Source organism: Vulpes lagopus, chromosome 2 (genome assembly GCF_018345385.1).
Source record: "Vulpes lagopus strain Blue_001 chromosome 2, ASM1834538v1, whole genome shotgun sequence".
Classification (NCBI taxonomy): Eukaryota; Metazoa; Chordata; class Mammalia; order Carnivora; family Canidae; genus Vulpes; species Vulpes lagopus.
Window position 1 is genome coordinate 150570787 of NC_054825.1, and position 26354 is coordinate 150597140.

The 26354-nt window shown below is 39.4% G+C and overlaps 2 protein-coding genes across 7 annotated transcripts in view; one reads left to right on the forward strand and one right to left on the reverse strand.

The window, feature by feature from the left end:
* Window positions 1–26354, forward strand: part of CD274 (CD274 molecule) — a 129931-nt gene that overhangs the window by 72111 nt on the left and 31466 nt on the right. The gene's annotated exons all lie outside the window — the stretch shown is intronic.
* The window catches only part of LOC121484515 (plasminogen receptor (KT)), a 78538-nt gene that overhangs the window by 47412 nt on the left and 4772 nt on the right, over window positions 1–26354 (reverse strand). Inside the window, exon 5 of one of the 4 annotated variants that reach the window (XM_041743889.1) lies at window positions 24370–24487. The exons of the other annotated variants lie outside the window; for them this stretch is intronic. Within the exon in view, the coding sequence (XP_041599823.1) occupies window positions 24370–24487 (118 nt within the window). The remainder of the gene's footprint in view (window positions 1–24369; window positions 24488–26354) is intronic. 4 annotated transcript variants of the gene reach the window in all.

Sequence of the window (26354 nt, forward strand, 5' to 3'; positions counted from 1 at the left end):
AAAATAAGCCAGAAAAGTCAATTTTGAAAATTATCTTACCTTCCAGACATCCAGAGTTACTATAGTGGTGTGCTATACATTATGGTAGCAACTGGCAATATGTTCATATTTAACTTGAAATTAATTAAAATTAAATAAAATAAAAAATTCAGTTTATCAGATGCACTGATCACATTTCAAGTGCTCAATAACCATTTGTAGAATTATATATCTCTGTGATATATATGTATATGTATATATCTCATATCATATAAATACTTTCAGCCTACCACACTTATATAGAGCATGGAGATATCTATATCTCTGTATCTCTGTCTCTTTATATGTTTATATCTGTCTTATTCAGAAGAAACTGCTGACCAGGTCCTGCCCACACTCAGTTAGGAGCATGTCTGGGATGTCTAAGGAAAAGCAAAGTGACTGGTGAGGCCAGAGCATAGTGAACAAGGGAGAGTAGTAGAAGACAAGGTCAGAGCAGTGGTAGTACCTTCACTGATTACTAAGGGCAGTGCTTCTCAAACTTTAATATGCATGTGAATCACCTGAGAGATTTGTTAAGATTCCATAGGACTAGAAAGACACATAATTAATCCTTCCTTCCTTCCTTCCTTCCTTCCTTCCTTCCTTCCTTCCTTCCTTCCTTCCTTCCTTCTTCCCTCTCCTCTCCTCTCCTCTCCTCCTCTCTCCTCTCCTCCCCTCTCCTCTCCTCCCCTCTCCTCTCCCCCCCTCCCCTCCCATCCCCTCCCCTCCCCTCTCCTCCCCTCCCCTCTCCTCCCCTCCCCTCTCCTCTCCTCTCCTTTCCTTTCCTTTCCTTTCTCCTTTCCTTTCGAAAAGCACGGGAGACGGGCAGGGACAAATGGAGAGAGAGAGATAATCTCAAGCCAACTCCATGCTGGATGTAGAACGCAGTGCTCAATCTCACAATCCTGAGACCATGACCTAAACCAAAATCAAGAGCCAGACGCTTAACCAACTAAGCACCTCTATCATTCTGTATTTCTAATGCATTCCAGTGTCAGTGCTTTTAAAGAATGGACCACAATTGAGTACAAGAGTATAGAGTTTTAAAGGCCCTTGCTGGAACTTTAGCTTTTACTTTGAGGCAGATGGGAAGCTGCTGGAGAATTATGAGTGGGAATTATGTTATTTGACATTTTAACAGGATCAGTCTGACTTTTAATAATATCATGTACACAAGAGAGATGAGCATGTGTGTTTACTACTCATAGCAGCAATTATCATAATAGACCCAAACCGGAACCAATCCAAATATCCATCAACAGTAGAATGGATAAATAAATCATGGTTTTATATAATGGAATACTACAAAGCTTGGAAAAAATGAATTATTGCTACAGGCAACAATGTGAATAAACAATGTGGACATAATATTGAATTTAAAAAATACACAAAAGAATATACACTATACATACTGTATGATCCCATACATATGAAGTATCAACATGGGCAAAACTGATTATTGAGGGAGAAGTCTGGATAATGGTTGCCTTTAGCCATGGGGGAAAGAGGAAGAAGCCTCCTGGGGCTGGAAATGTTTTATATATTGATCTGGGTGGTAATTTTTTTTTTTTTTAAATTAGGTGGATGTCAATTTTTAATCAAGTCCTTTCCATTTGGGACCAGTTGTTTTTTTTTTTTTTTTTTTTTTTTTTTTTATTTATTTATGATAGTCACACAGAGAGAGAGAGAGGCAGAGACATAGGCAGAGGGAGAAGCAGGCTCCATGCACCGGGAGCGCGACGTGGGATTCGATCCCGGGTCTCCAGGATCACGCCCTGGGCCAAAGGCAGGCGCTAAACCGCTGCGCCACCCAGGGATCCCGATCTGGGTGGTAATTATACAAGTATAAACATATGTAGAAATTTATTGACCTGTACACCTAAGATTTGTGCACTTTGCTATGTCTTTGATGTACTTTAACATAAGAAGAAGTTGTAGGGGAGCATTTGGGAGGTTGTAGCACCAATCCAGGCAAAAGATGGGGGTTTGGAACAGAGTGATAGCAATGGAGGTGGTGAGAAGTGGTTGGATTCTAGGTATGTTTGGAATTTAGAGCTGGAAGTGATTTTCTGATGGACTGGGTAATGAGGTATGAGAGAAAAGGAAGAGTAAGAGGTAATCTCTGCCTTACAGCTTGAGCATAGCATGGTGATGCCACTTATGGGGATGGGGAAGCTTCCAGGATGAGCAGATTTGATGGATATGAATGGGATACAGTGGGGTGAGAATGAGGAATTGTGGTTTGGACATGTTAGCTTGAGGTGTTATATATATATATATATATATATATATATATATATATATATATAACATATATATGTGTGTGTATATATATGTGTATATATGTGTGTGTGTGTGTGTGTGTGTATATATATATATATATATGTATATATAAAACTGATGTATTGGTTATATAGGTGGCATTTGAAATTAGGAGACTGGACGAGATCCCCTATGAAGTGAATGCAGATGGAGAAAAGATAGCCAGCCCATGTTAAGACAGGGCTGCTCCAGGAATGTGTAATAGGGAGCAGAGGAGACAGGAAACTGAGCTGGATTGATTAGTGAAGGAGGAGGAGAAACAGGAGGCATGGTTTCCCAGAAAGCAACTGAGGAGTGTGTTTCAAGGAAGGGGTATCAGTGGTCAATTATTTGAAGAGTTGTTGAGAAATTGAAGGAGACAAGGACTGAGAGATTAATTCTGTTGATTAGTGAACATCAGAAACCATGCCTGTCACATAGTAAGCCCCTCAAATATGGAGAAATATTATGGGGAATATGCATTAAAGCCTATATAAACTCATTGTTCTTGGCAAAGAGATATTTTTGCAGTGAAGAAATTAAAAATTATTTGAAAATGAGTTCACATTCTTTCATGCTTTCTTCCTAACCCTTGAGGTTTGGGCTAAAATTAGCAAGTACACAGACCTAGGGAGCTAGCCTAGCCTTCAGTCACCCTAGTCCTAAAAGTCATAGAGAAATGAAGTGTTTTCTAGGTTCTGCTCTGCAGTTTAGAGGCTACCCAAACTTGTGATGGAATGTTCCTCTTATGGGAAACAGGACTGCCACTTTTCAACCTCCCTGTGCTTGGATTTCTTCATCCATAAAATGGAAGTAATAGTAGTGGCAATGTCACACAGTGTGTAACAAGGATTACAAGGGTTAGTATGTATAGAGAGCAGAATAGTACTTGGCACATAGAAAATGCTAAATAAGCATTAGGTATTTATTATTGTATCATAGTGTTATCAGTGTTCTCCAGCTTAAGGCCACCAGGAACACACCTAGAGTCCAAAAAGTAGAATTCATTGATTTGTTGCAGCGAAGGAGACGCACCCTATGTTCCCATGCGGTGTCTCAGCAAGAGGATATTAGAAGAGATTTATAGGATATGGACTTGTGTTAGATAATTTGTGAGAAGGTTCAAGGGTCATCTGGACAGGGTGCTGTCATAAAGTGTGAATAATTCCATGATTGGATATTTTAAGTCTTCTTATCTAGAGGGTGGGAGGAACAGAGCAGGTGTAAGAGGTAAATAGTAAAGCAGCAGCACTCATATTAGGATGGAGGGATGTTCAGTTATTTCTGTAGTTTGGACAATGGTTACATCTTTGTGTTCTGACCTAATTAATAGCGTGGTCTTGTCTAATGGTGATGATCTTTGAAATTGTTTATGTTCCATAGGAGAACACCATGACCTAACTGATAGTCCCAGGTCCTCACTGTCAGGGATACATTTTTCTTTCTCAGTCTGTACAAACTGACCTGTGCTTTAAGGGGGTAAGTAAAAGACTCTGGGAAGATTTTTGAAGTTTCCTCTGATGACATCTGAGTAATGAGTCATCAAGGAGAACCTGAGGAGGTAGCCAGAGAGGTAAATTCTGAATATTTACTTCTAGGTGTACCTATCATCTCTGCTTTGCAAATGATCCACTCTTTGGAAGCTCTCAGAAAGGGATAGAAATTTAGTGGGTCACCCAAAGTGATACCAGAGAGAAGATATGAAGTAAAGGGAGTTTGCTTCTTCTGGTGGAGGGAAGAAATTCTTGTATGCAATACGGAAACTATGGATAAGATGGCATGCTCCTTGATGACCTAAAGCCATTACAGACACAAAGTGGAGGAACTAGCTTTACAGTAGGTGAAACTGACCTTCTCTGAATGACAGGGCCCCTGAGAACTCCCAGCCAGAATGCACATCAGGAAAACTGAACTGACAAAGAGAAATATCAAGGATGAATGAAGAGCAAGGGTGAGGTTTCCAGGGGCTTGAAGTGTAAAATACTAAAGAGGGTTGGTGTAGTGTGGCCAGAAGCACTAGGAACCTATCTTTTGAATCAGGTATTCATTGAAGAAACCTAGTAGAGTCAGGATAAACCAATGCAGGCCTTATAGAAAGTTTTGAAACCCTGGTGCCAGCCCTTATCTGCCTTGGGCTATGTTTTTTGGCTTAGAATCTCAGCAACTGCCCACTCTGTATCTAGTTAAGCCCTTGTTTATATTTTGCTTGCCTTTCTCCATGTAAAATTAATCTGTAAAACCATGTGACTGCTAAGGGAAGATCTGAACATGCTGACAACTGACCAAGGTGGCCTGATGCTGGACCAGTTTCAGAATCTGGAGAGGCTAGACAGAGTAGCCACAGGCAGAGACTCAAAGAGGCAAGCTGTGCACCTTTCTTCTATAGTGTATATTCTTGGTGGTGTTCCATAATTCACCAAATAAAGTTGGGGTTTGTGAGTTTGGAGCCAGGGAGATCCAGACTTTGAACTCAGGCTCCTTTGGGTATTTTCCATAACCCAGAAAATGTAGCCATTCCACCCACCTTGCAAGGCTCTTGTCAGATAATATGCATAAGAAGGCAAGCCCAGCTGTTGGAAACAAAGGATGGTGATGGCTGGTCAAATCTACATTTGTACTGCCTTCTACATGTCATGTCAAGTGGGAACCTTTCAGGGGAGGACTTTCTAAATGTTTGAAATTTAAAAAAGACTAAATCTTTTTAAAAAGTCGGGTTAACTAACATAATGCTTAACTGTCAGAAATTATTACAGAGGAGTTATTTGTTCTTTTGCCCTACTAGGTCTCCCCATCCTAAACATCATAGTTGCAGATTTTTCTAAGAACAACAATTGAAGGATGTACAACACATACCAATAGCCAGAAGAATACTTTGCTGAATTTATGTTAGCTACCGAAAGACCTTGAAATTTGCCTCCAGCGATTAAATGTTTGTGTGTGCTTAAACTTTCACTCAGTTTATCTACAGTCATTGATTTAAGGCAACTTTATATGATGCAATATGGTTTTGATTTGTGCAAAATCAAAATAAGATTACTTATCCTTGAAGCAATCGCAATTTCTTATATTTGGTTACTTGGAGTGAAATAGAAAACAGTCACTATGTCCAAAAACATTGCCTGGGGGAAAAAGGCTAAGATAATAAAAGGAAGTCATAACCAACTACAGTACTAATTTTATCTAGATTATCACAATATTTTTCATGAGGGTAGCACACTTTGGTTTCATGTCAGAGAATTCCACAAAAGTAGTCTGTCGCATCTAATGAGCTGTGCTTTGGGTACAAAGATAATGTCATACTGGCTTCCTTAAAGTGTTTGTTCAGAAGCAGTGATAAACTTGGTGTTGATTCAGGGCTACCTTCTCTTCATCACTCTGTGATCAGTGGCACATATTTCTGAGATCATCCTCCAGAAGCAAAGGCAGAGTCTGTGGCCTTCAAGCACAGGTAAGATTGGCCCTTCACTGTGCTGAACAGTGGACCAGAGCAGGCAACCCTACAGGTATCCTGGTATGTTTGTTTGTTTTCATGTTTCATCCAGCTTGGCTGCCCTTGAACTTTTAGCAAGCCAAAACACCCTGAAGCTGGTGGCTCACTGGATTCAGCATAGAATTTGTGGGAAGGAGGTTTGGTTGGACAAGCCTCACAAGGAATTTGGATGCACCATCTCCTTTCCCACCGCTGTCACGCTGAAGGGGGTCGGGATATGTTCCCCTCATTTGGGCAGTCCTGCACCAACCTCCTTTGCTGTAAGGATGCACTGAAGTGAGAAGTTGGCCCTGGCCTGGGCAGCACTGAACTCACCTCTTAGGGTTCATATGTTTGCACTAGAAATCCAGAGAGGGACAGGCAGCAAATCTCTTAAAACAACACTGGAGAAGTAGGGTTTAATCAAAATGCGACTTAAGCATTCTGAGCACTTTGGAACGAAGCTCTTAATTTTTCTGTGCCCCCCCCCCCCATTTATATTTCAGACATTGTGGTAACAGTTATATAATCTGCTCTCCTTGGGACTGCTCTAGGGAGGGGCCCTTGGGATAAATTAATTGATACTTGACAAGTTGTTGTAGATGCTTACAATAAAGGTGCTATCATAATTCTGATTAATTGCTTAGGGTTGATATACTCATATAACTTGTCATTGACAGTCCCAGAAGGATGTATTTATTATTTCTACAGCCTATCCTAAATTTCGTCTTAAAACTACTACTCGTGGGACGCCTGGGTGGCTCAGCGGTTGAGTGTCTGCCTTTGGTGTGATCCTGGATTCCAGGGATCGAGTCCCACATCAGGCTCCCTGCATGGAGCCTGCTTCTCCCTCTGACTGTGTCACTGCCTCTCTTTCTGTGTGTCTCATGAGTAAATAAATAAAATCTTAAAAAAAAAACTACTACTTCTACTTCCCATTTACTATATCACTACTGTGTAATTATTACACAGATATACATATGCCAGATTATTTAAGGTTAACTCACGTTCTTGTGTTAGTTATGCCCTTGCTTTTGTATATGTTTTATTAATGAATATTTAAAACAGAAAGAGACAAATACTATTATGTAGAAGTGTAGAAATTCTGTAGTCAGACTCCCTGGTTTGAATCTTGGCTCTATCACATATTAGCTGTGTGACTTTAGAGAAGCTACTTAACCTCTCTAGGCTCCGGTTTTCTCATCTATAAAATGATAATAATAATAGGATCTTTTTACTAGGTTATTACGAAATAGAATAAGAATACATAAAATGCTCAGAATAGTGGCTGGCATTTATTTAGTAAGCACTCAGTGAAAATTAACTATTAGTATTAGTGATATGATTCTTTGTTAAAATAACCTATGGACTTAAAAAACTATTTGCAACATTATACTAAAGAGACTTCCCCCAACCATTTTCATTTTCTCTCCTGGTGATGCTGGGGGGAGCAATATCCTTTCTCTTTTTCCTGTCACTGTCCAGTTACAAGAAATAGCTGGACTATCTCATAACAATATGAAATAAATAAAAAAGGCTTCTGGGTATTTCTTATACCTACTGTTGGTTTTTACTATGGTTACAGTGAAAGGTGTGGGTTTAAAAAAATAGCTCTAGCAGTGAAATAATGTTGCTGTAAAATCTCAAGGCAAGTGTAAATAATTCTTTTTTTTAAGATTGTATTTATTTATTAATGAGAGAGAGAGAGAGCGAGCTGCAGAGACACAGGCAGAGGGAGAAGCAGGCTCCATGCAGGGAGTCTGACATGGGACCAATCCCGGGTCTCCAGGATCAGGCCCTGGGCTGAAGGCGGCACTAAACCTCTGAGCTTTCTGGGCTGCCCTATAGTTCTAACTACTTTTTCATAACTATGCCCCTCAAAGCACTTTCTCTTATAATTGAATATGGTCTTTCAAACTCATTCTGACTTTTTACTTTGCAACAGATGATACATGCTTTCTCAAAGTGAACTGTAGATGTACAGAACTAACAGTGTTCACTTTTTCTCATGTTATTTTCTTTTGTTTCCATATATTCTGTTATTAGTTTGTAATTTATACTCCGGTTTTTTTTTTATTGCTTTAACAAGCTGATAATAAGTACCAGGAAACTCAAGGAATCAAGTAACTTCCTTCTAATTATATTTAACCATTTGTTGATTTAAAGTAAAATCAGTTCTTTCTGAGCAGATTCCAAAAAGAATATATTTTCATTTTAAAGATTTCTAAGATCAGCAATAACAGAAAACCTTAATCAAGTAGAAGTCTGTGCCTTCATGAAGATGAACATGAAAAACTGAATTGTGGTAACTGTATGTAGACATCTGATGATTGAGGAAGGAAAGAATCTTAAATTTATTGAGAGGCATTCTCCTCCAACTGGCAAATCTGTAGAAATGACCATCTTCCTAGCCTAGCATTCTATCTGGTGTTGCTGTTTTTGTTATCAACAACAGGTTTTGCTGAATGACTAAAGAATAAATGATAAGTGTTCAATAAATATTTGCTGAATGACTAAAGAATAAGTGAATAAATAAACAAAGGAAGGCAGGAAGTATTGGCCAGAAATGTAGAGGGCTTTCAGGCATTTGCCAGTGGCTGGGGCAGAAAGAAGTGCAGGAGAGGCAGTTGTCTAAGGTTCTGCCCTGAGGATTACTGAATGAATGGGGTAAAAAGAGGGAATATTGGTGGGCATTCATGTCAGCTGTACTCAGTACACACCCCATTGGGTTTGTGAACTTCTGTCCCTAGTTCTGGGGCAGTGCTGGAACCCCCCCCCCCCATCTGATTTCCTTGTATTTATTTTTTTTTAATTTTTATTTATTTATGATAGTCACACACACACACACACACACACACACACACACACACACACAGAGAGGCAGAGACACAGGCAGAGGGAGAAGCAGGCTCCATGCACCGGGAGCCCGACGTGGGATTCGATCCCGGGTCTCCAGGATGGCGCCCTGGGCCAAAGGCAGGCACCAAACCGCTGCGCCACCCAGGGATCCCTGATTTCCTTGTATTTAAAGGGTAGAACTGTGAACATGGAATTTGAAAAGTGACACAGTTAACATCTCTGCAAATGAGAACTTTGTAGCAGAGGTGCCACAACTTGAACAGATGGATTAAAGCTGAGCCTGGAACACATCTTCTGAAGGCATGCGGCAAGAGAGAGAAGGATGTCCAGTGGATGGATAGCAAAGTGGGAGCAGACAAGAATTAGATCCCATGCCAGTGTGAGATTGTGACTGTGTGAGCTCACAGGGCATAGTTGCATTCTCATCCCCTCCCCCAAAGGAGGTGCATCAGGGGAAGGCTAATCTTCCAGAAATGATTTTCTGCTGTGATTTAGGAAGAATGAGAAACCTGCAGCCTAATCAGGGAACTTTAGCTTGCCAGGGACACCCCCCTGGGTGTCCAGTGAGAAAAGTTAATTCTGCTAAGTCAAGAAAGTGCCACAACACTTCTGCTAAGGGAAGGAAAATTGAGCAAAGTGGGCAGTGATCTTCTCTCTTTATAGCAACATGGTTTGGTTTCCCATTGTGAAGTCCACAACAGTTTCATTTTGAAGTGATTACTACTTAGATGCTCTGACTTTTCAGTTTGATAAAGCTATGAAAATGCTAGCATTCTTTTCCATGCATCCCATCTGATGGTAGACTATGAGGGTAGTAAAGCAAATAGATGGGCCTTTGGGATCTTCTTACTGGAGAGGCCCACATCTGAAATGCCTTCTTTTACATTATAAATTTTAGGCAAAATTGTACCATGTTAAATATACATGTGTATTTATTTAAACATATGTACTTGTTCAAATGTTTTTAAATGCAGCCCCCCCATACACACACACACACACACACACACACACACACACACATATATATATAGAGAGAGAAAGACAGAGACAGCACACATGTGGGCACACTAAATAATATTATGGTGTTCAATGGCAGTAGTTTTTTGTGTAACAGAATACATAGGATAGACAGAACCACTGCCATCCTCATTTTAGCCTTACGTCTCTTGCATCTCAACCTTGGTCATCCTTCTGTCTCCCACACAGGCAGATTCTCCCCCTTTTCTTCATAGATGTGCAGTTTGGATTTCCATTTCTTGAAAACGACAGTTCTTGCAGATAAAAGTCCTAATCATTTTATTTATTAAAGGGGCATCCTAGCAAAATGATACTCAGAAATGAATTAATTTTAACAGTTTTTATTTTATTTATTTATTTTTTTGTTTTTTGTTTTTTTTATTTTATTTTTTTAAAAGATTTATTTATTCATGATAGACATAGAGAAAGAGAGAGGCAGAGACACAGGCAGAGGGAGAAGCAGACTCCATGCTGGGAGTCCGATGCAGGACTCCAGAATTGCCAAATGCAGGCGCTAAACCACTGAGCCACCCAGGGATCCCCAATTTTAACAGTTTTTAAAAAAATATCTAACTTAATAGAATTTCCTTTGCCTTCAAGTTCGTAAAGCCTTTAAACATGCAAGTATTTAAATGCTAAAACTGGGCAGCCCGGGTGGCTCAGCGGTTTAGCGCCATCTTCAGCCCAGGGCGTGATCCTGGAGACCCGGGATCCAGTCCCTGGTGGGACTCCCTGCATGAAGCCTGCTTCTCCCTCTGCCTGTGTCTCTGCCTCTCTCTCTCTCCTCTCTGTGTATTCTCATGAATAAATGAATAAAATCTTTTAAAAAATTCTAAAACTATGAAGAAAATATTTAATTAAAATAAATATTACCAATCAGTTCTTACAGAATTGATTTTTATTATATGTGCAAAAAAAAAAAAAAAAAACCAACCCTTACAAAGCCTGTGGGTAGATCAGGAGTTGCTAATGTTAAGGCTTATCATGACAGCTGTCAGTGTGCTTTTTGTTTGTGTATATTATAAAGATATATATATAATTGCAGAAAGATTTTTAGAAACAGGAAATCACCTATAGTCATCCATTCTGATTTAATTTAAGCTTTGAAGTCTTCATGTTCAAATTTTCTTTAAAATAAATATGGGGCAGCCTGGGTGGCTCAGTGGTTTAGCGCCGCCTTTGGCCCAGGGCCCAATCCTGGAGACCCAGGATCGAGTCCCACATTGGGCTCCTGGCATGGAGCCTGCTTCTCCCTCTGCCTGTGTCCTCTGCCTCTCTCTCTCTCTCTCTCTCTGTGTGTGTCTCTTGTGGATAAATAAATAAAATCTTTAAAAATAAAATAAATATGGCTTCAAATTAATATTTTTCTTTTTGGTGTATAACTGAAAATAATTTGGCATCCAAATTATGTATGATTTAAAAATCAGGTGAAAATGTATATATACAACCAAAATTCAAATCCTGGTGCCTGGGAGGCTCAGTGGGTTAAGCATCTGCCTTCAGCTCAGGCCATGATTCTGGGGTCCTGGGGATTAAACCCATGGCTCCCTGCTCAGCAGGGAACCTGCCTGTCCCTCTCTCTTTGTCCCTCCCCCCACTCATATGTTTTCTCTCTCTCTCTCCCTCTCTCAAATAAATAAGATCTTTAAAAAATATTCAAATCCTAACTTTTATATTACTATTCATGTAATAAATCCAAAATTTAATGGCCCACATACTTCTAATTTATCATCAGTAAATGTACTTGAACTGAACCTAACCATAAACCTAAAACTAAATTTTTAATTTGCCAAATAGATTCAAAGAGAATACAAAATTTTTCTTTACGGAAAATTTTTCCAAGAAAAGCACTATGTGAAATAATGAACCATTTCAGAACATATAAATATTATAAAATTACTCAATTTTGTCTCTTCATCTTTAATGTCTTCATTGATTAATATAGCACCTGGCATACTGTCAGTGCTCAATAAGCCCTGAAAAAATGAATCAGTATCAGAATATTCTCTTTGGGGTTCTATACTTTACATAAACATTAATAAGAAGCAAGTAGAAATGTCAGTGTGTTGATTACAGTGGTAGGCAGCAATATAATTCTATTTTTCCAAAAACATTTTGAGGCATTGCTTTGCAAATTTATACCTAAGTTTAAGGACAAGTGTAGGAGAAGTGGAGTACTGCGAGACTTCACCTGCAAAAACTCTATAAATCAAGTTATATAGATCATAAAATAAATGGATTAGAATTTTTAAAATAATGTTTTGACTTTAAAACTTTATTTTTGGAAGGAAAGAAAATTTGCTGTTGCTGGCATTGATCATACCTCTTTTTTTGTGTGTCTGTAATTGACATGAGCATCTATCATTTTCAAATACAAAACTCAGTGTTTTATTATCCAGCCTGTGCAATAGACATTACTATAAGCCCAAACATGGAAATGAACAGGACCTCTGCAAAAACCTAAAGTAATAATAATTCAGGCAATAAGAAGTTTAAATGTAGGAAGGGCTGAAAATATTATGTTTTTGATCATGCTTCTCTATAAAACTACATTAACTTGTTCACACTGAAGCTTTGTCTAACATGATTGTCCATTGCATGGCATTTGAAATACAGAATCTCCACTGTAGAAGATGAAGATGATTCATCTATAGTATGGTTCAGTGACCTACACTTTAGACGATTAGAAATGGCTCCAGTGTACCAAATACTTTTCACAAATGAACAAGAAAATCTTATCTTCAGGTTTTTTTTCAGAGCCTTTCACCTAAGGAACCATATGTACCCCTGATGGCTGAAATAAATCTGCACCATTTACCTCACTTTGATGGTACCTTGTTAATTGTGACATGGCTAAAGAAACTAGGTGCTTTGAAGACAGTATTTAGCTCAACTTTGCTCTACATGTATACATAAGTTTTAGCTTTATAATTTCTCTGTAGTTCCCACATCTACATCTGAAAGGGGACATCGATTTTATCAAAGCAGCAGCTGCTCTGTTGTAAATTACATGTCACATGCTTGAGTCCGAGGTCCTGTCCTTTTGGTCAGCAGAGACACTGCTCATTTCACTTGATGTACATACCCAACGAGGGAATTGAAAAAGAAATTTAGCAACTAGTCAGCTCAAATGAGTGCAGACTTAGAGCAAAGTCTGACGCAAGTTTTCATTTTTTAATTTTAGCTTGTATCAGACAGTTTGGAGGTCATCACACTCAACCTACAATTGTCAGAAGCACTGAATTTAATGCATATTAATTAAAAAGTATATCTTTTTAGTATTCATAATACATGCAGGTATCTTTTAAATGTCATATAGTTCATAAGAAAAACACAAACATACCCATTAATTTGTGTGGTGTTGACAGGAGGTAGAAAACATGCTCCTTCAAATAAGTTTATTTTTTTAAAATTTTTATTTATTTATGATAGTCACAGAGAGAGAGAGAGAGAGAGAGAGAGAGAGGCAGAGACACAGGCAGAGGGAGAAGCAGGCTCCATGCACCAGGAGCCCGATGTGGGATTCGATCCCGGGTCTCCAGGATCACGCCCCGGGCCAAAGGCAGGCACTAAACCGCTGCGCCACCCAGGGATCCCAGGTTTTTTTTTTTTTTTTTTTTTAATTTATTTATGATAGTCAAATAAGTTTAACAGAAAAGAATTTAATGAAGGGACTGTGCTAACTGCGGGCAGGGTTTAAGGTAACCGCTAGGTACAGTGAGGCACCCAGGGGCAGAGAGACAGCAGCAAACCATTAATCCTAAGGCTGGAAGGGGAAAGGGAAGGGCTCAATGTTACCCAGAGCCTAGTGAGGGCTGGAGGTATGGGAGAGAGGAAGTCTGAAATGAGCTGTGACTCTAGGAAACCACTGACACCTCCAGAACCACAGACCTAAATTCACTGACTACCCCCCACTCCAGGCTCCTGTTGGTGTGGCCTGCTGACTGAGTTCAGCCTGAAGCCAGAGGGCAAAGGAGCCTGGGGGATGTAGGGCTGAGGTTCAGAACCCCAGGACTCAGGGCAGGGAAAGGCAGAGCATAGATCTGCAGGAAGAGGGGGACAAACACAGAAGAACAAAGTGGTGACCTGATTTAAATTAAGTAATGATTTGATTCTGCGGGAGAGAATGTGTTCAGAGTTCTGGTGTAGATCAGATCCAAAGTCTTAGCAAGTATTAAAGATGGGCAACACATTTTGCCTTTTTTTATCTTAATAAGAAATTATGGGGGATCCCTGGGTGGCGCAGCGGTTCGGCGCCTGCCTTTGGCCCAGGGCGCGATCCTGGAGACCCGGGATCGAATCCCACATCGGGCTCCCGGTGCATGGAGCCTGCTTCTCCCTCTGCCTGTGTCTCTGCCTCTCTCTCTCTCTCTCTGTGACTATCATAAATAAATAATAAAAAAAAATTTTAAAAAAAAACATTAAAAAAAAAAGAAATTATGGTTTTGTACAAATCAATATTAGTTGTAAAGTAAATGCTAAGTATTGGAATAGATGTCTAAATCTCTTGACAAGAAAAATTAGAAACAGGATATACTTTTATTCAATGATTATAATAAAAACATACTTTATTTTAAATTTTATTAAGTTTTAATTCCAGTTAACATACAGTGTTGTATTAGTTTCAAGTGTACAATATAGTGATTCAACAATTCTATAAGAAAAGCATACTTTAAATTGCCATTATAGTCAGTCACATTTAAATACATGACTCTTGGGGTGCCTGGGTGGCTCAGATGGTTAAGGGTCTCCCTTCAGCTCAGGTCATGACTGCAGGGTCCTGGGACGGAGCCCTGCGTCACTCAGCAGGGAGTCTGCTTCTCCCTCTCCCCTGCTCCTGCTATCTGTCTGTCTCGCAAATAAATAAATAAATAAATAAATAAATAAATAAAATCTTTAAAAAAAAATACATGGCTCTAAGAGAGGAACTTTTTTCCTCCCAATTATTGTTTCTTCAGGACAATGCTTACTCATTACCTTCCTAACTTTGTGCTGATTACTTTGCCGTGTTCCACATACATCACAAGTAAATTAGTATTTAGTGAACTAATTAAATTGGGATTTTTTTCTTTGTTCAGAAATTTCCTGGGGGGGCGGGGAGCATAAGAATCCCAAGATATTGGGGATCCCTGGGTGGCTCAGTGGTTTGGCTCCTGCCTTTGGCCCGGGGCGTGGTCCTGGGGTCCCAGGGTCGAGTCCCGCATCAGGCTCCCTGCGTGGAGCCTGCTTCTCCCTCTACCTGTGTCTCTGCCTCTGTGTGTGTGTCTCTCTCATGAATAAATGGATAGATCTTTGAAAAAAAAAAAAAAGAACCTAAGATATTGTATGTATAAAAGGAATGAATAAGAAGCAATTGCTTTTCGTAGTAAGGTGGACACATAGGAATATGTTTATGTTCTCTGGCTCAGGTTACAGGAACCTTGAGGAAAGACTTTGGTTCTGCTATGGCTCTAGAAGGGACACCTGCATATGTCTCAGTGTCTTATGGCTGAGCATGCTCAGTGGGATCCGGAGTCCCAATGAGAGGCTGTGGGGCTGACAGGCTAAAGGGTGCCCTATCCCCATTATCAGGATTGACTGTTTAAAGTGCTAAACATCTTACAATGCAGAGGGGAAAGGGAACTAGGAAAGCATATGCCTGACCACAGAATTGACATTATAGAGATGGGGAAAGATAAAAAAAAAATGATGAAGAATAAAAATGGAGAATGAAATTAGAGATGGAATAAAGAATGAAGTAGTGACTGTGAGCACATAAGAGAGAGGAAAATAGAAGATACATGAGAAAGAAGGGAACATTTTTGAGCATCTCCTTTGGCTACAGGGTAGTACTTGGGTATCCTTCTCCCCATCATAGTGATGAAGCTGAGGTTCAGAGAACATATATCACTTATCCAAGGTCATAAAACCAGTAAGTGATGGAGCCAAGGTCATTCCTACGTGTGTCTGCCCCCAGTGCCTGTGATTTTTTGGTTGCATACACAGAGAATATATCCAGGGTCCTAAGTAGCCATTTCCTGGCCTTGTATCCAGAAGGCAGCAGTCTGGGCTCAGTTTTCCTTTCTAGATTTCCAGTTGTGCCACTGGAAGTTCTGCCGTTCCTCTTCCCTTCTGTCCTGCACATTTCAGAGTAAGAATGTCCCACCATCTTATGCACTGCTAATGTGGTCCTTTGACAAATAGGCAAGGAATTCAACTGAAAGATTCTTTTCATAAACATTTTACAGGAAATTTTGAAATTTAACTTAAATGTCTTTTTTTTCCACACACACAAAAAAATCCCACTTTGCCTTATATTGTAGTTCATTTATAAACTCCTGGAAGACATAAAAATACTCTTTTAAAGGGAAAGACATACTCTGTTCTTGGGTAGAATGACTCAACAGTTCTTCCTAGATAAATTTATAATTGCATATAGTCCTAATTTTAAAAATCAATAAACTATTTTTATAGAGTTGGACAGATTGATATTAAAGTTTTTACAAAAATGCAAATATGTAATAAACATTAAAAAAATAAACTACAAGGCCATATTAGCCTAACCAGGCATTAAAACATACTAAAATTATAATACTGGTACATGAATAGACAAATTGGCCAGTGAAATAGCATGTCCAGAGATAGTGTCGAGTATACACAGAAGACTAGTAAAGGTGACATCTCAAATCACTGGAGGGTAAAGATGGACTTTTTTTTTCCTTTCAAATTTTAGTATTGTCTATTCTAGCTCTGTGAAAAATGCTGCTGGTATTTAAATATGGATTGCATCAAATGTATGAATTGCTTTGGGAAGTATAGACACTTTAACAGTATTGGTTCTTCCAATTCACGAGCATGGAATGTCTTTCCATTTCTTTGTGTCTTCTTTCTTTTCTTTCTTTTCAGTGTTTTAGTTTTCAGAGTACAGGTCTTTCACCTCTTTCATTAAGTTTATTCCTAGGTATCTTACTCTTTTTGATGCAATTGTAAATGGATTGATTTCTTGATTTCTCTTTTTGCTGCTTCATTATAGAAATGGAACATAGAATAGTATAGAATAGTATAGTATAGAAATGGAACAGATTTCTCTATGTTGATTTTGTATCCTGTGGCTTTTCTGAATTTGTTCATCAGTTCTAGCAGTTTTTTTGCTGAGTATTTTGGGTTTTCTATGTAGACTATCATGTCATCTGTAAACAGTGAAAGTTTTACTTCTTCCTTGCAGATCTGAGTGCCTTTTATTTAGGTTGTTTAACTGCTGTGGCTAGGATTTCCAGTAGTACTATGTTAAATAAAAGTGGTGAGAGTGGAATTCCTGTCTTGTTCCTGACCTTAGGGGAAAAGCTCTTAGTTTTTCCTCATTTGGGATGATATTAGCTATGGATTTTGTGATGTCGAGGTATGTTCTATCTATACTTTGTTGAGGGTTCATATCATGAATGGATGTTATATTTTTTCAGATACTTTTTCTGCATCTACTGAAGTGATCACAGGGTTCTTATCCTTTCTTTTATTAATGTGGTAAATCATGTTTATTGATTTGCGAATATTGAACCACTCTTGCAACCCAGAAATGAATCCCAGTTGATCATGGTAAATGATTTTTTAAAATGTATTGTTGGATTTGGTCTGCTAGTATTTTATTGAGAATTTTTGCATCTCTGTTCATGAGGTATACTGGCCTGTAGTTATCGTCTTTAGTGGAGTCTGTCTGGTTTTGGTATCAGGGGAATGTTGGCCTCACAGAATGAATTTGGAAGTTTTCTTTCCTTTCTATTTTTTATAAGATATACTTTTTAATGAATGTATGTACTACTAGGTAGCCATTTTGGGAAAGAAAATTGGATCCACATCTCACAAAAACAAACTCCAAATGGATTATGGATCTAAACATAAATAAGTGAAGCTATACAAGTGCCATAGGGAAACATGGATGACTACCTCTTTAACTTTGGTATAGGTAAAGGCTTTCTAAACAAAGACTCAAAATGCAGAGTCAATAACATAAAGAATGTGAAAGCACAAGGTATTCCCTGCAGCACTATTTGCAATAGCAAAATAGTGAAAATAAGTACTTGTGGTAGGCAAAATAACAGGCCCTCAAAGAAATTTATGTTCTAACCCCCCAGAACCTGTGAATATATTACCTTACATGGCAAATAGGGATTTTGCAGGTGTGATTTAGTTAAGGATTTTGAAATGGGGAGACCACCCTGAAATCTCCAGGTGGGTCTCATAAAATCACAAGGGTCCTCATAAATGAAAGATGGAGGGAAGAGAGTCAGAGGTAAAAATGCTACACTGCTGGCTTAAGGAGGGAAGAAAGGGACATGAGCCAAGGATTTCAGACAGCTTCTAGAAACTGGAAAAGACAAGGAAAGGGATTCTCCTCTAGACCCTCCATGAGGAATGCAGCCCTGTTTACACTTTAATTTTCATCCAGTGAGCATTTTGAATTTCTTTCAGAACTGTAAGATAACTAATCTGTGGGTTATTTTTTTTTGAAGTCACTAAGTTTGTGATAATTTGTCACAGGAATAGGAAACTAATATAGTGTCATAATCACTTGAATAAATAATGATATTCCACACAGTGGAGTACCATGTTCAAAAAATGAGAAAGGTCTTAGGGATCCCTGGGTGGCGCAGTGGTTTAGTGCCTGCCTTTGGCCCAGGGCGCGACCCTGGGGACCCAGGATCGAATCCCACATCGGGCTCCCGGTGCATGGAGCCTGCTTCTCCCTCTGCCTGTGTCTCTGCCTCCTCTCTCTCTCTCTCTCTCTCTCTCTCTCTGTGACTATCATAAAAAAAAAAAGAGAGAGAAAGGTCTCTATGAACAGCTTTGGAGTAGTTTGCAGGATATACTGCTAAATGAAAAAAGCAAGGCATAAACGGGTATCAATGGTATGCTACCCTTCATGTAAAACAATACATGTGTATCTGTTTAATGTACAAAAGAAATTCAAGAAGGATAATCAAAGACTAGAGAAATTAGACACCTATAGGGAGAGTGTAGGAAGGGGGCTATATAAAGTGAATACACTGTAGAAAATTAAAGCAAGCTTTCTTACTGTCTGAGAAAGAACTTACAAAGAAAGGGGAAAGACTAGAATGAAACATCCTACTGGATTGCAATCAGAGATATCAGTATGAACTCCTGGTTTATAGTGTGCGTATATGCATGGGTTAGTATATGTACATGTCTTTGCTGAATGGAGCTAGGAACAATGACCATAGGAACAAACACACCTAGAATCTAGATCTTGATTTCTAAGGACTATTCTCCAATAAAACAAGCCAGGACTCTGAATAAGTGGTTAATTCTAATATTAGAGGAAGCTAATATACAAAGGGTATCTATAAACTCTCTATACTAGTTTTGTAACTTTACTGCAAATCTAAAATTATTTCCAACTAAAGCATTTCTGAAAATGTGGTTGGACTATAATTTTGCATCTAGTAAATTTATTGAAGAATAATGATACTTTGGGTTGTTCCCTTTAAGTATTAAGGATATTTATAGGGGGTATTTTTTTCTCTCTTAAGAATCCTCCTTCGGGCAGCCCTGGTGGCTCAGCGGTTTAGTGCCGCCTTCGGTCTGGGGTGTGTGATCCTGGAGACCCGGGATCAAGTCCCATGTCGGGCTCCCTGCATGGAGCCTGCTTCTCCTTGGCCTGTGTCTCTGCCTCTCTGTGTGTGTGTGTGTGTCTCATGAATAAATAAATAAATAAAATCTTAAAAAAAAAAAAAAAAAAAAAAAGAATCCTCCTTTCTGGGCAGCCCGGGTGGCTCAGCGGTTTAGCACAGCCTTCAGCCCAGGGGCCTGATCCTGGGTACCCGGGATCAAGTCTCATGTCAGGCTCCCTGCATGGAGCCTGCTTCTCCCTCTGCCTGTGTCTCTGCCTGTGTGTGTGTGTGTGTGTGTGTGTGTGTGTGTGTGTCTCATGAATAAATAAATAAAATCTTTTTTAAAAAATCCTCCTTCCTCTTACATCCTTAATTATCTTAAGGAAGAAAATGGAGTAGAAACAAAATAAATATGAGAAGTCTAAAGATTTTAACAGCAAGCCTGCATGAAATTCTTTTTGGAATAAGGTAGGGTGAGAGGGAGAAAGAGTACATATTAAGATTTATAGAGAAAAAAAAAGATTTATAGAGAAAATAAAATCATTAAGGCCATAGTATCATATTTTAATTAACAATTTTGCATCCAAACTCTGTCCCAAGGCATTCAGAACATGTTTTACTGAGTTAATAGGTAAAGTAACCACCTATGTTCACGCAATGAACTAAAAATGAATTAAAACCCAGGAGGAGATTTATGAAAACAGAATATACAGCTAAGGGAGAAAAAGAAAAAGAAAAGCTTTTTGGTAGTCTATAATGGCATTCATTGGTCTCACTGAAGTTTGTGATCAAATCTAAAGACAGTGTGTCTCCTCCCCTTTAGAGAATTAATTGCAGGAAGGGTCCTAGACCCACTGTCAGCATGGAAGGACTAGGCAGCATAAGATCAACTTGGTGGCTTGACCTTTCTTTGTCATTTGTAGAAGCAAGTGCCTATGGGACCAATGACCTTTTTATTTCACTTCGATTTCCTACCATTTCTGAATATGAATCTCAGCTCAGCTTTGGTTTCTATCTCAGGTCATGAGTTCAAGCCCTGCATTGGGCTCCCCACTGGACATGCAGCTACTTAAAAAAAAAAAATAAGCAAAGAAAAAAAAAAAACAGGCTCTTAACTATAGAGAACAAACTGAGGGTTACCAGAAGGGAGGTGGGGGGATGGGTGAATTAGATGAAGGAGATTCAGAGTGTATAATAGTTTTTAATAAAAGATACACTTATGATGAGCACTGAGAAATGTATGGAATTGTTGAATCCTTTATGGTACACCTGAAACTAATATAGTACTGTATGTTAAGTATACTAGAGTTAAAAACAATTTTTTGTTTCTTAAATTACAAGAATGGAATCATATAGTGTTTCTTTCTTTTTTTGTCTTTACCTTTATGCTTTTAAGAATTTGTGTGTTTAGATTGGATCCACATGGATAATCAAGGATAATTTTCCCATCTCAAGGTCTGCTCCCCCAGTTGTATCTGCAAGGTCCGTTTTGCCACATTAGGTTATATATTCAAAGTTCTGGGGATTAGGGTATGGACGTCTTTAGGGGGCCAGTATTCAGCTTAACACATACACAACCATCTGGTTATTGCAGCATAACTCATTCTCTTTCCAGCAAACTAGATGAGAAGTCCCTTGAATACAGAGCCTGTACCTTATACATTTCTGAGTCCTGCTTAGCATATCATTTTATATATATTAAATAACTATATATTTTTTGGTTTATAACTATGCTTCCTTTCTATAACACCAAACTCTAACTATAGACATACAAGTCAAAGGATGGCTTTCATGTATTTTAAAACTTTTAGTTTGTTGCCTATTTACAGTAAAGTGAATAAGTTACCTGACTTATCTTTACATGGACCATAAGTGCTTTGTGTACATAGCACTAAAGCACAGCAAGGACCTATGGAATCTTCCTTCATTTTTTTCTGCTCTCTACTTCCAGTTTCTATCCTATTCTATAACATCAAAATGCTTCTTAGCCACTCAGGTGATATAAAATTAGTTTAGGTATGCCGTCTAATGGCATTTTAAGAAAGTATTCATTTAAAAAAATTTTTTTTTAAAGATTTTATTTATTCCTGAGAGACAGAGAGAGAGAGAAGCAGAGACACAGGCAGAGGGAGAAGCAGGCCCCATGCAGGGAGCCCAATGTGGGACTCGATCTCACCAGGATCATGCCCTGGGCCAAAGGCAGGTGCAAAACTGCTAAATCACCCAGGGATCCCAAAAGTATTAATTTTCACCTGAGTGATAGTTTACTGAGTATAGCTATCTATCTACCATCCTCAGTAACAGAGGCTAAATAAAGCAATGAGAAACTGAAGTTTACTGATGATCTGAAAATATCATTATAACTAGTCATATGAATCCCCTCCAGCTCAAATTGAACTAAAGTTGTTCATAAAGAAAACTTTCTGATTTGAAGCCTTTTATAAGTTTTTATTAGTCAGACTCCAGTGACTGATTTAATTTCATGATTAACTTAAGTTAAAAAGTTACTTGGTTCCATCTTCAATATGCATTATACTAAATTCCCCAATCATTAATTGTAATTATGGAGCATCATAGAAAAAGGAAAGGCAGAAGTCTCAAACCAGGCTATGCATTACAGTCCCCTGGAGAGCTTAGAGAAATAACAACATGCCCCACCATGAAGAGATCTAATTGGTCTGGGTGGGGCTAAACATCATCCCAGGGCCCTGGGTGAGTACAATGTATAGCCAGTTAGGAACCTGGGCACTGGTATGAAATGTAGCTGAATCTCTCATTCTGGTCCTTTCCCTGAATGAAAACAAACAAACAAAACAATAACATGGGATTGTTGAGTTATGATTTATCTTTCTTTTTTTCTTTCTTTCTTTTTTTTTTTTTACCAAAAAATAAAAGTAGAACTAGAAAAAAAAAAACACTGGGAAAAGGATTCTAGTCATTAGGCTTTTCTTTAATGAAAGTTTTGCTCTATTTCCTCTATTTACCTTTTTTATTGAGATGCCCTTAAATAGGAAAAGGGCCAAAAGACATGCTGTCACAAGCTAAAGGCATTAGTACACAGTGTTTCAACTAAGATTTTTAAAAATCTTTTAAAGAACTTACAAAGACATGTAATCTTCTATTCCAGTGGCTCATTCCTTATATTTGCTGAGTCCTGCTCAGTCCCAGGGGCTTGGGATATGAGGTCAATTCCAGGCCAGCTTTAGCTGTTTGGGTTCATTCAACATGTAGGATGGAGCCTATCTATGGGTAGCTTCAGAAGTATTGTGATAACAAGATTCTTCAATTTAGTAATGGGTTCATTGGTGCTCATTTTATTATGTTTAATAACTTACAAATATATTCTCTAGTATGTATCAAATGTTTTGTGCTACTTTTTTTTTTTCAATAAAAGAATAGCTCTAAACCCTAGGAATGACATTAGAAGTTTAATTTCTTTAAATGGGGAGCATCTGAGGACCCACCGACCTTCCAAAAATTTCTATAGATTATGTTTCACTCTAGGCTGTCCCAGTTAGGATCAAAACTTAAGTAGCTTTAGGGTTGGAAAGATGCTTCAACCATATTGATCTACATTCTCTTTGTCATCTTTTCTTGAAATTAGAAGATAAATAATAAAGTATATCCTGATAAATAAGGAAAAACTAATTGTCTTAACCAAACACACGTTGGGAGAATCAGTCTGCATGGGCCATGAGCAATCCCATACTTTTTACTGGGTAAGCCAAGGATACAGGCTCTGTTTTTAACCTGGGCCATTTCTCAGAGTTTTATTTGCAGTAAGCAACCTTGAGAGATGAAGTAACAGGTCTTATCTAAGAGCAGCCTTACTGACCAGTCATGGTAAAAGTAGTAGATTCCAGTTTACTGTTTCCCCACTCTATCCACCTTGGCATCCAATTAAGCCTACCTCCATCTGGGATATATATAAAGCATCTTATGCTTATAATGAATATACTTATGCTGCTTACTGCACTGTAAATAACAAGTCTTCTGCCAGTATCTGTGAAGCAGTAACAGACTTGTAAGTTGTGTAAAATCCCAGACCCTTCACAGAGCCTGCCAGTTTTGGTGACAAGAAAGAGACACTGATAGAGACATAGTGCTCTGAAAGAGAAAGGACAAGGCCCTTTGTTGGTTGGGTTATTAGATACGAAAAGACTCTCAGATCTGGTAGGAAATAGCCTCACCCAGGTGGTGGTAAGAGTGGGAAAGTAGAGAAAGGGTCTCTCACTGTCCAGTGTGTTAAATGGGTCTGAACAACAAAAGGTAGAATCCAAATAAGCTGCTCAGATGGTGCTGTGATTGTGGCATGTTGTCCTGTGGAGTGGGAGAAGGAAAGGATATGATCAAGAAAATGGGGCAGCAAGACCCACAGCCCAGCCAAAAGGCAGGCATTGTGGCTACAGCTGAAGGGAGGTGCCTTGAAATGGAGAGTAAGTGCAAAGCCTTGCTTACAGGCACTGAGCTACTCTCTCCCTCTGCCTCTCCCTCCAACTTCAGCTGCTTTAAGGAAGAAGGCCTGGTGTACTGAGGAACTTCAAAGAGAAGAGAAGAGGAACTCAAATGTTTATGGCTCTGTTGGATACAGGTGCCCAAGTATGCTTGGTCCCATGTGGGGAGACTGAACTCAGCAGCAGGATGGCCCAGAGAGCTGAGGGTGTAGAGCAGAACAATGACACCAGTAGAGGCTAAGAGAATGATGTCCCTGAACACCAGCACTCTTCAGAAGCCAGGGGTCCACAGGGGAGGAAGCGGTACCAATTCAGGAATGAGGAGCCAAAGGGCAAAAAGCTGTCCTTGCCCCTCTGCATTCCCCAGTTTTCCCCAGCTCTAAGACAGTGTAATCTCCTTAACTACTAAGATAACCCCTGAAGTACCTGTGTTAAATTCTCTGGTCTGTGTTCCCATAGAGAAAAAAAGTACTGGAATTCAAATGATGAGTTTGGGCAAAGTTTGCAGTAAGGAAGGGAAATGAAAGTGATCCTTGAGCTGATTCAGGTTACTGCAGTAATGTCCCCTGCAAATAAATGTCTAATGAAATTGATATTTACTTGCTTAAATTGTAAATACTCATAGTGATGAGAGGACACTCACTTAGGGATTCCCTGACATCTTCCAGGTGGTCTATTAGAAACAATATAGAATCCCATGGAGAAGAAGAGAAAATCACAGCCAATCTCCAGAGAGGCCATTGCCTATACAGCATCACCACCTGCAAAGACAGGCACCAAATACCTCCTGTATTAGTTTCCTGGGACTGTCAAAACAAAGTACACCACAAACAAGGTGGCTTAACAGCAGAAATTTATTGTCTCAGTTCCAGAGGCTAGAAGTCCAAAATTGAGGTGTCAGTAGGGTTAGTTGCTTTCCCAGGGCTATGTGCTAGCATCAGTTCCAAGCCTCTGTCCTTGGCTCGTAAATAGCTGACCTCATAGTCACATCACATTCTCTCTGTAGGCATGCCTCTGTGTTCAGATTTCCCCCATTTTATGAGGACAGCAGTCTTATATTGGATTAGGGCCCATCCTACTGACCTCATTTTACTTGACTGACTCAGTAAAGACTTTCTCCAAACACATCATATTCTGAGATAGTAGGGATTAGAACTTTAACATAGGAATTGTGGAAAGGATATACAATTCAACCCATAACATAACCCTTTCAAAAAGGCAGGAGGAAGCGACCGACTATGACTGAGCTCTTGTTAAAAATGAATACCTGACCCAGGGAGTCTTGTGACTCTCAGGCTTCATCCCGTTTTGAGGTGGGTTGATGAGGACATGACAGGTACAAGGAAAGGAATGACCTGTTTGCTGGTCAAATAAAAATGTATTTGAGGGTATGACTGGCCTGGCCCTAATTCACTCCAGAATTTCATAAAGGAGTAGTAGCTACCACTTTTGGGAAAATCTTCCATCTCCTACCCTGCCACATGAAATAGAGCTACTGGCTTAATTGGGCCCTTGGATTCATAGAGAAATGCATGGACCTAGTTTACCTCTGTTTCAGCTGAGCTGAAAACTGATGGCAATGATAGTGTTCCTACTAGTTTGAACTTAGCACTAGCTATAGTGGTCACTGGGATCAGTGGGCAGAAGTCAAGGCTATTCAAAGCTCTGATCAATAGGGCTGAGAGGCAGGTTGTTGGGAGGCAACTGTCCATGGCCCCTGAATGTCCCCGCACATTCTTGCTGAGTAGGCCAAGGAGACAAGACCCAGATTGCTCTTATTCAGGCCATTTCTCTGGGTTGTATTTAGGGCAAATGACCTTGAGGAATGAGGTCAAGTCCCGCACCCCACCCCCCCATCCCCAGCTCGCTGATTGTTATAAAGGCAGTAGATTCCCTAAGCCCAGGATTCCTCATATGTGCACAGCATCCATTTAACTCCATCTTTGTCACCTCTGTGAGACTCGAGGAACATGGGGATATTCATGCCAACCTCACACTCATGTTGCTTACTCTGCTATGAGTAATGAAGTCCTTTGTCTCTGATGGAAGTGTCTCTTGTATTGGCCAGTGTCCATGAAATAGGAACAGGCTAATTTGTTAGCTTGAGAGTGGGATAAAATCCCAGGACCTTCATATATCGTGACTTCATAGGAACTGATGTAAAGTCTGTCATTTCCAAAGGTCTTAGGAAAGGACTCTCTGGGTCTTTGACATTCTTGGCTGGTTTTTATGCCTAATGTTTGCTCTCCCCTAGGTCACTGTGCTCTGTTACAACAATTTGTTTCCATTCTTTAAATTGTTCCATTCTCCCAAAATAATTTGTTATCCTGCACAAGACACTCAATAGCAGTAATAACAGTAGCAGCGACGTAATACTTTTAAGGTGAAAGGCAGTGTTCTATAGACCTGAAGCATTGTTCTGTATACTCTCTATATACCGTCATTACTCTTCAAAACAACCCTCTGAAGCGGATACTGTCACCTCCAGTTGACAGACCTGGAGACTGAGGCACACATCATAGAGTTAGTCGGGGGGTGGGGGGTGGGGGATGGGATTCAAACCTGGATTTAGTCCTCACTTTGAACCCATCGCCATACTGTCTAACAGTAGGACATTCTAATCCCAGG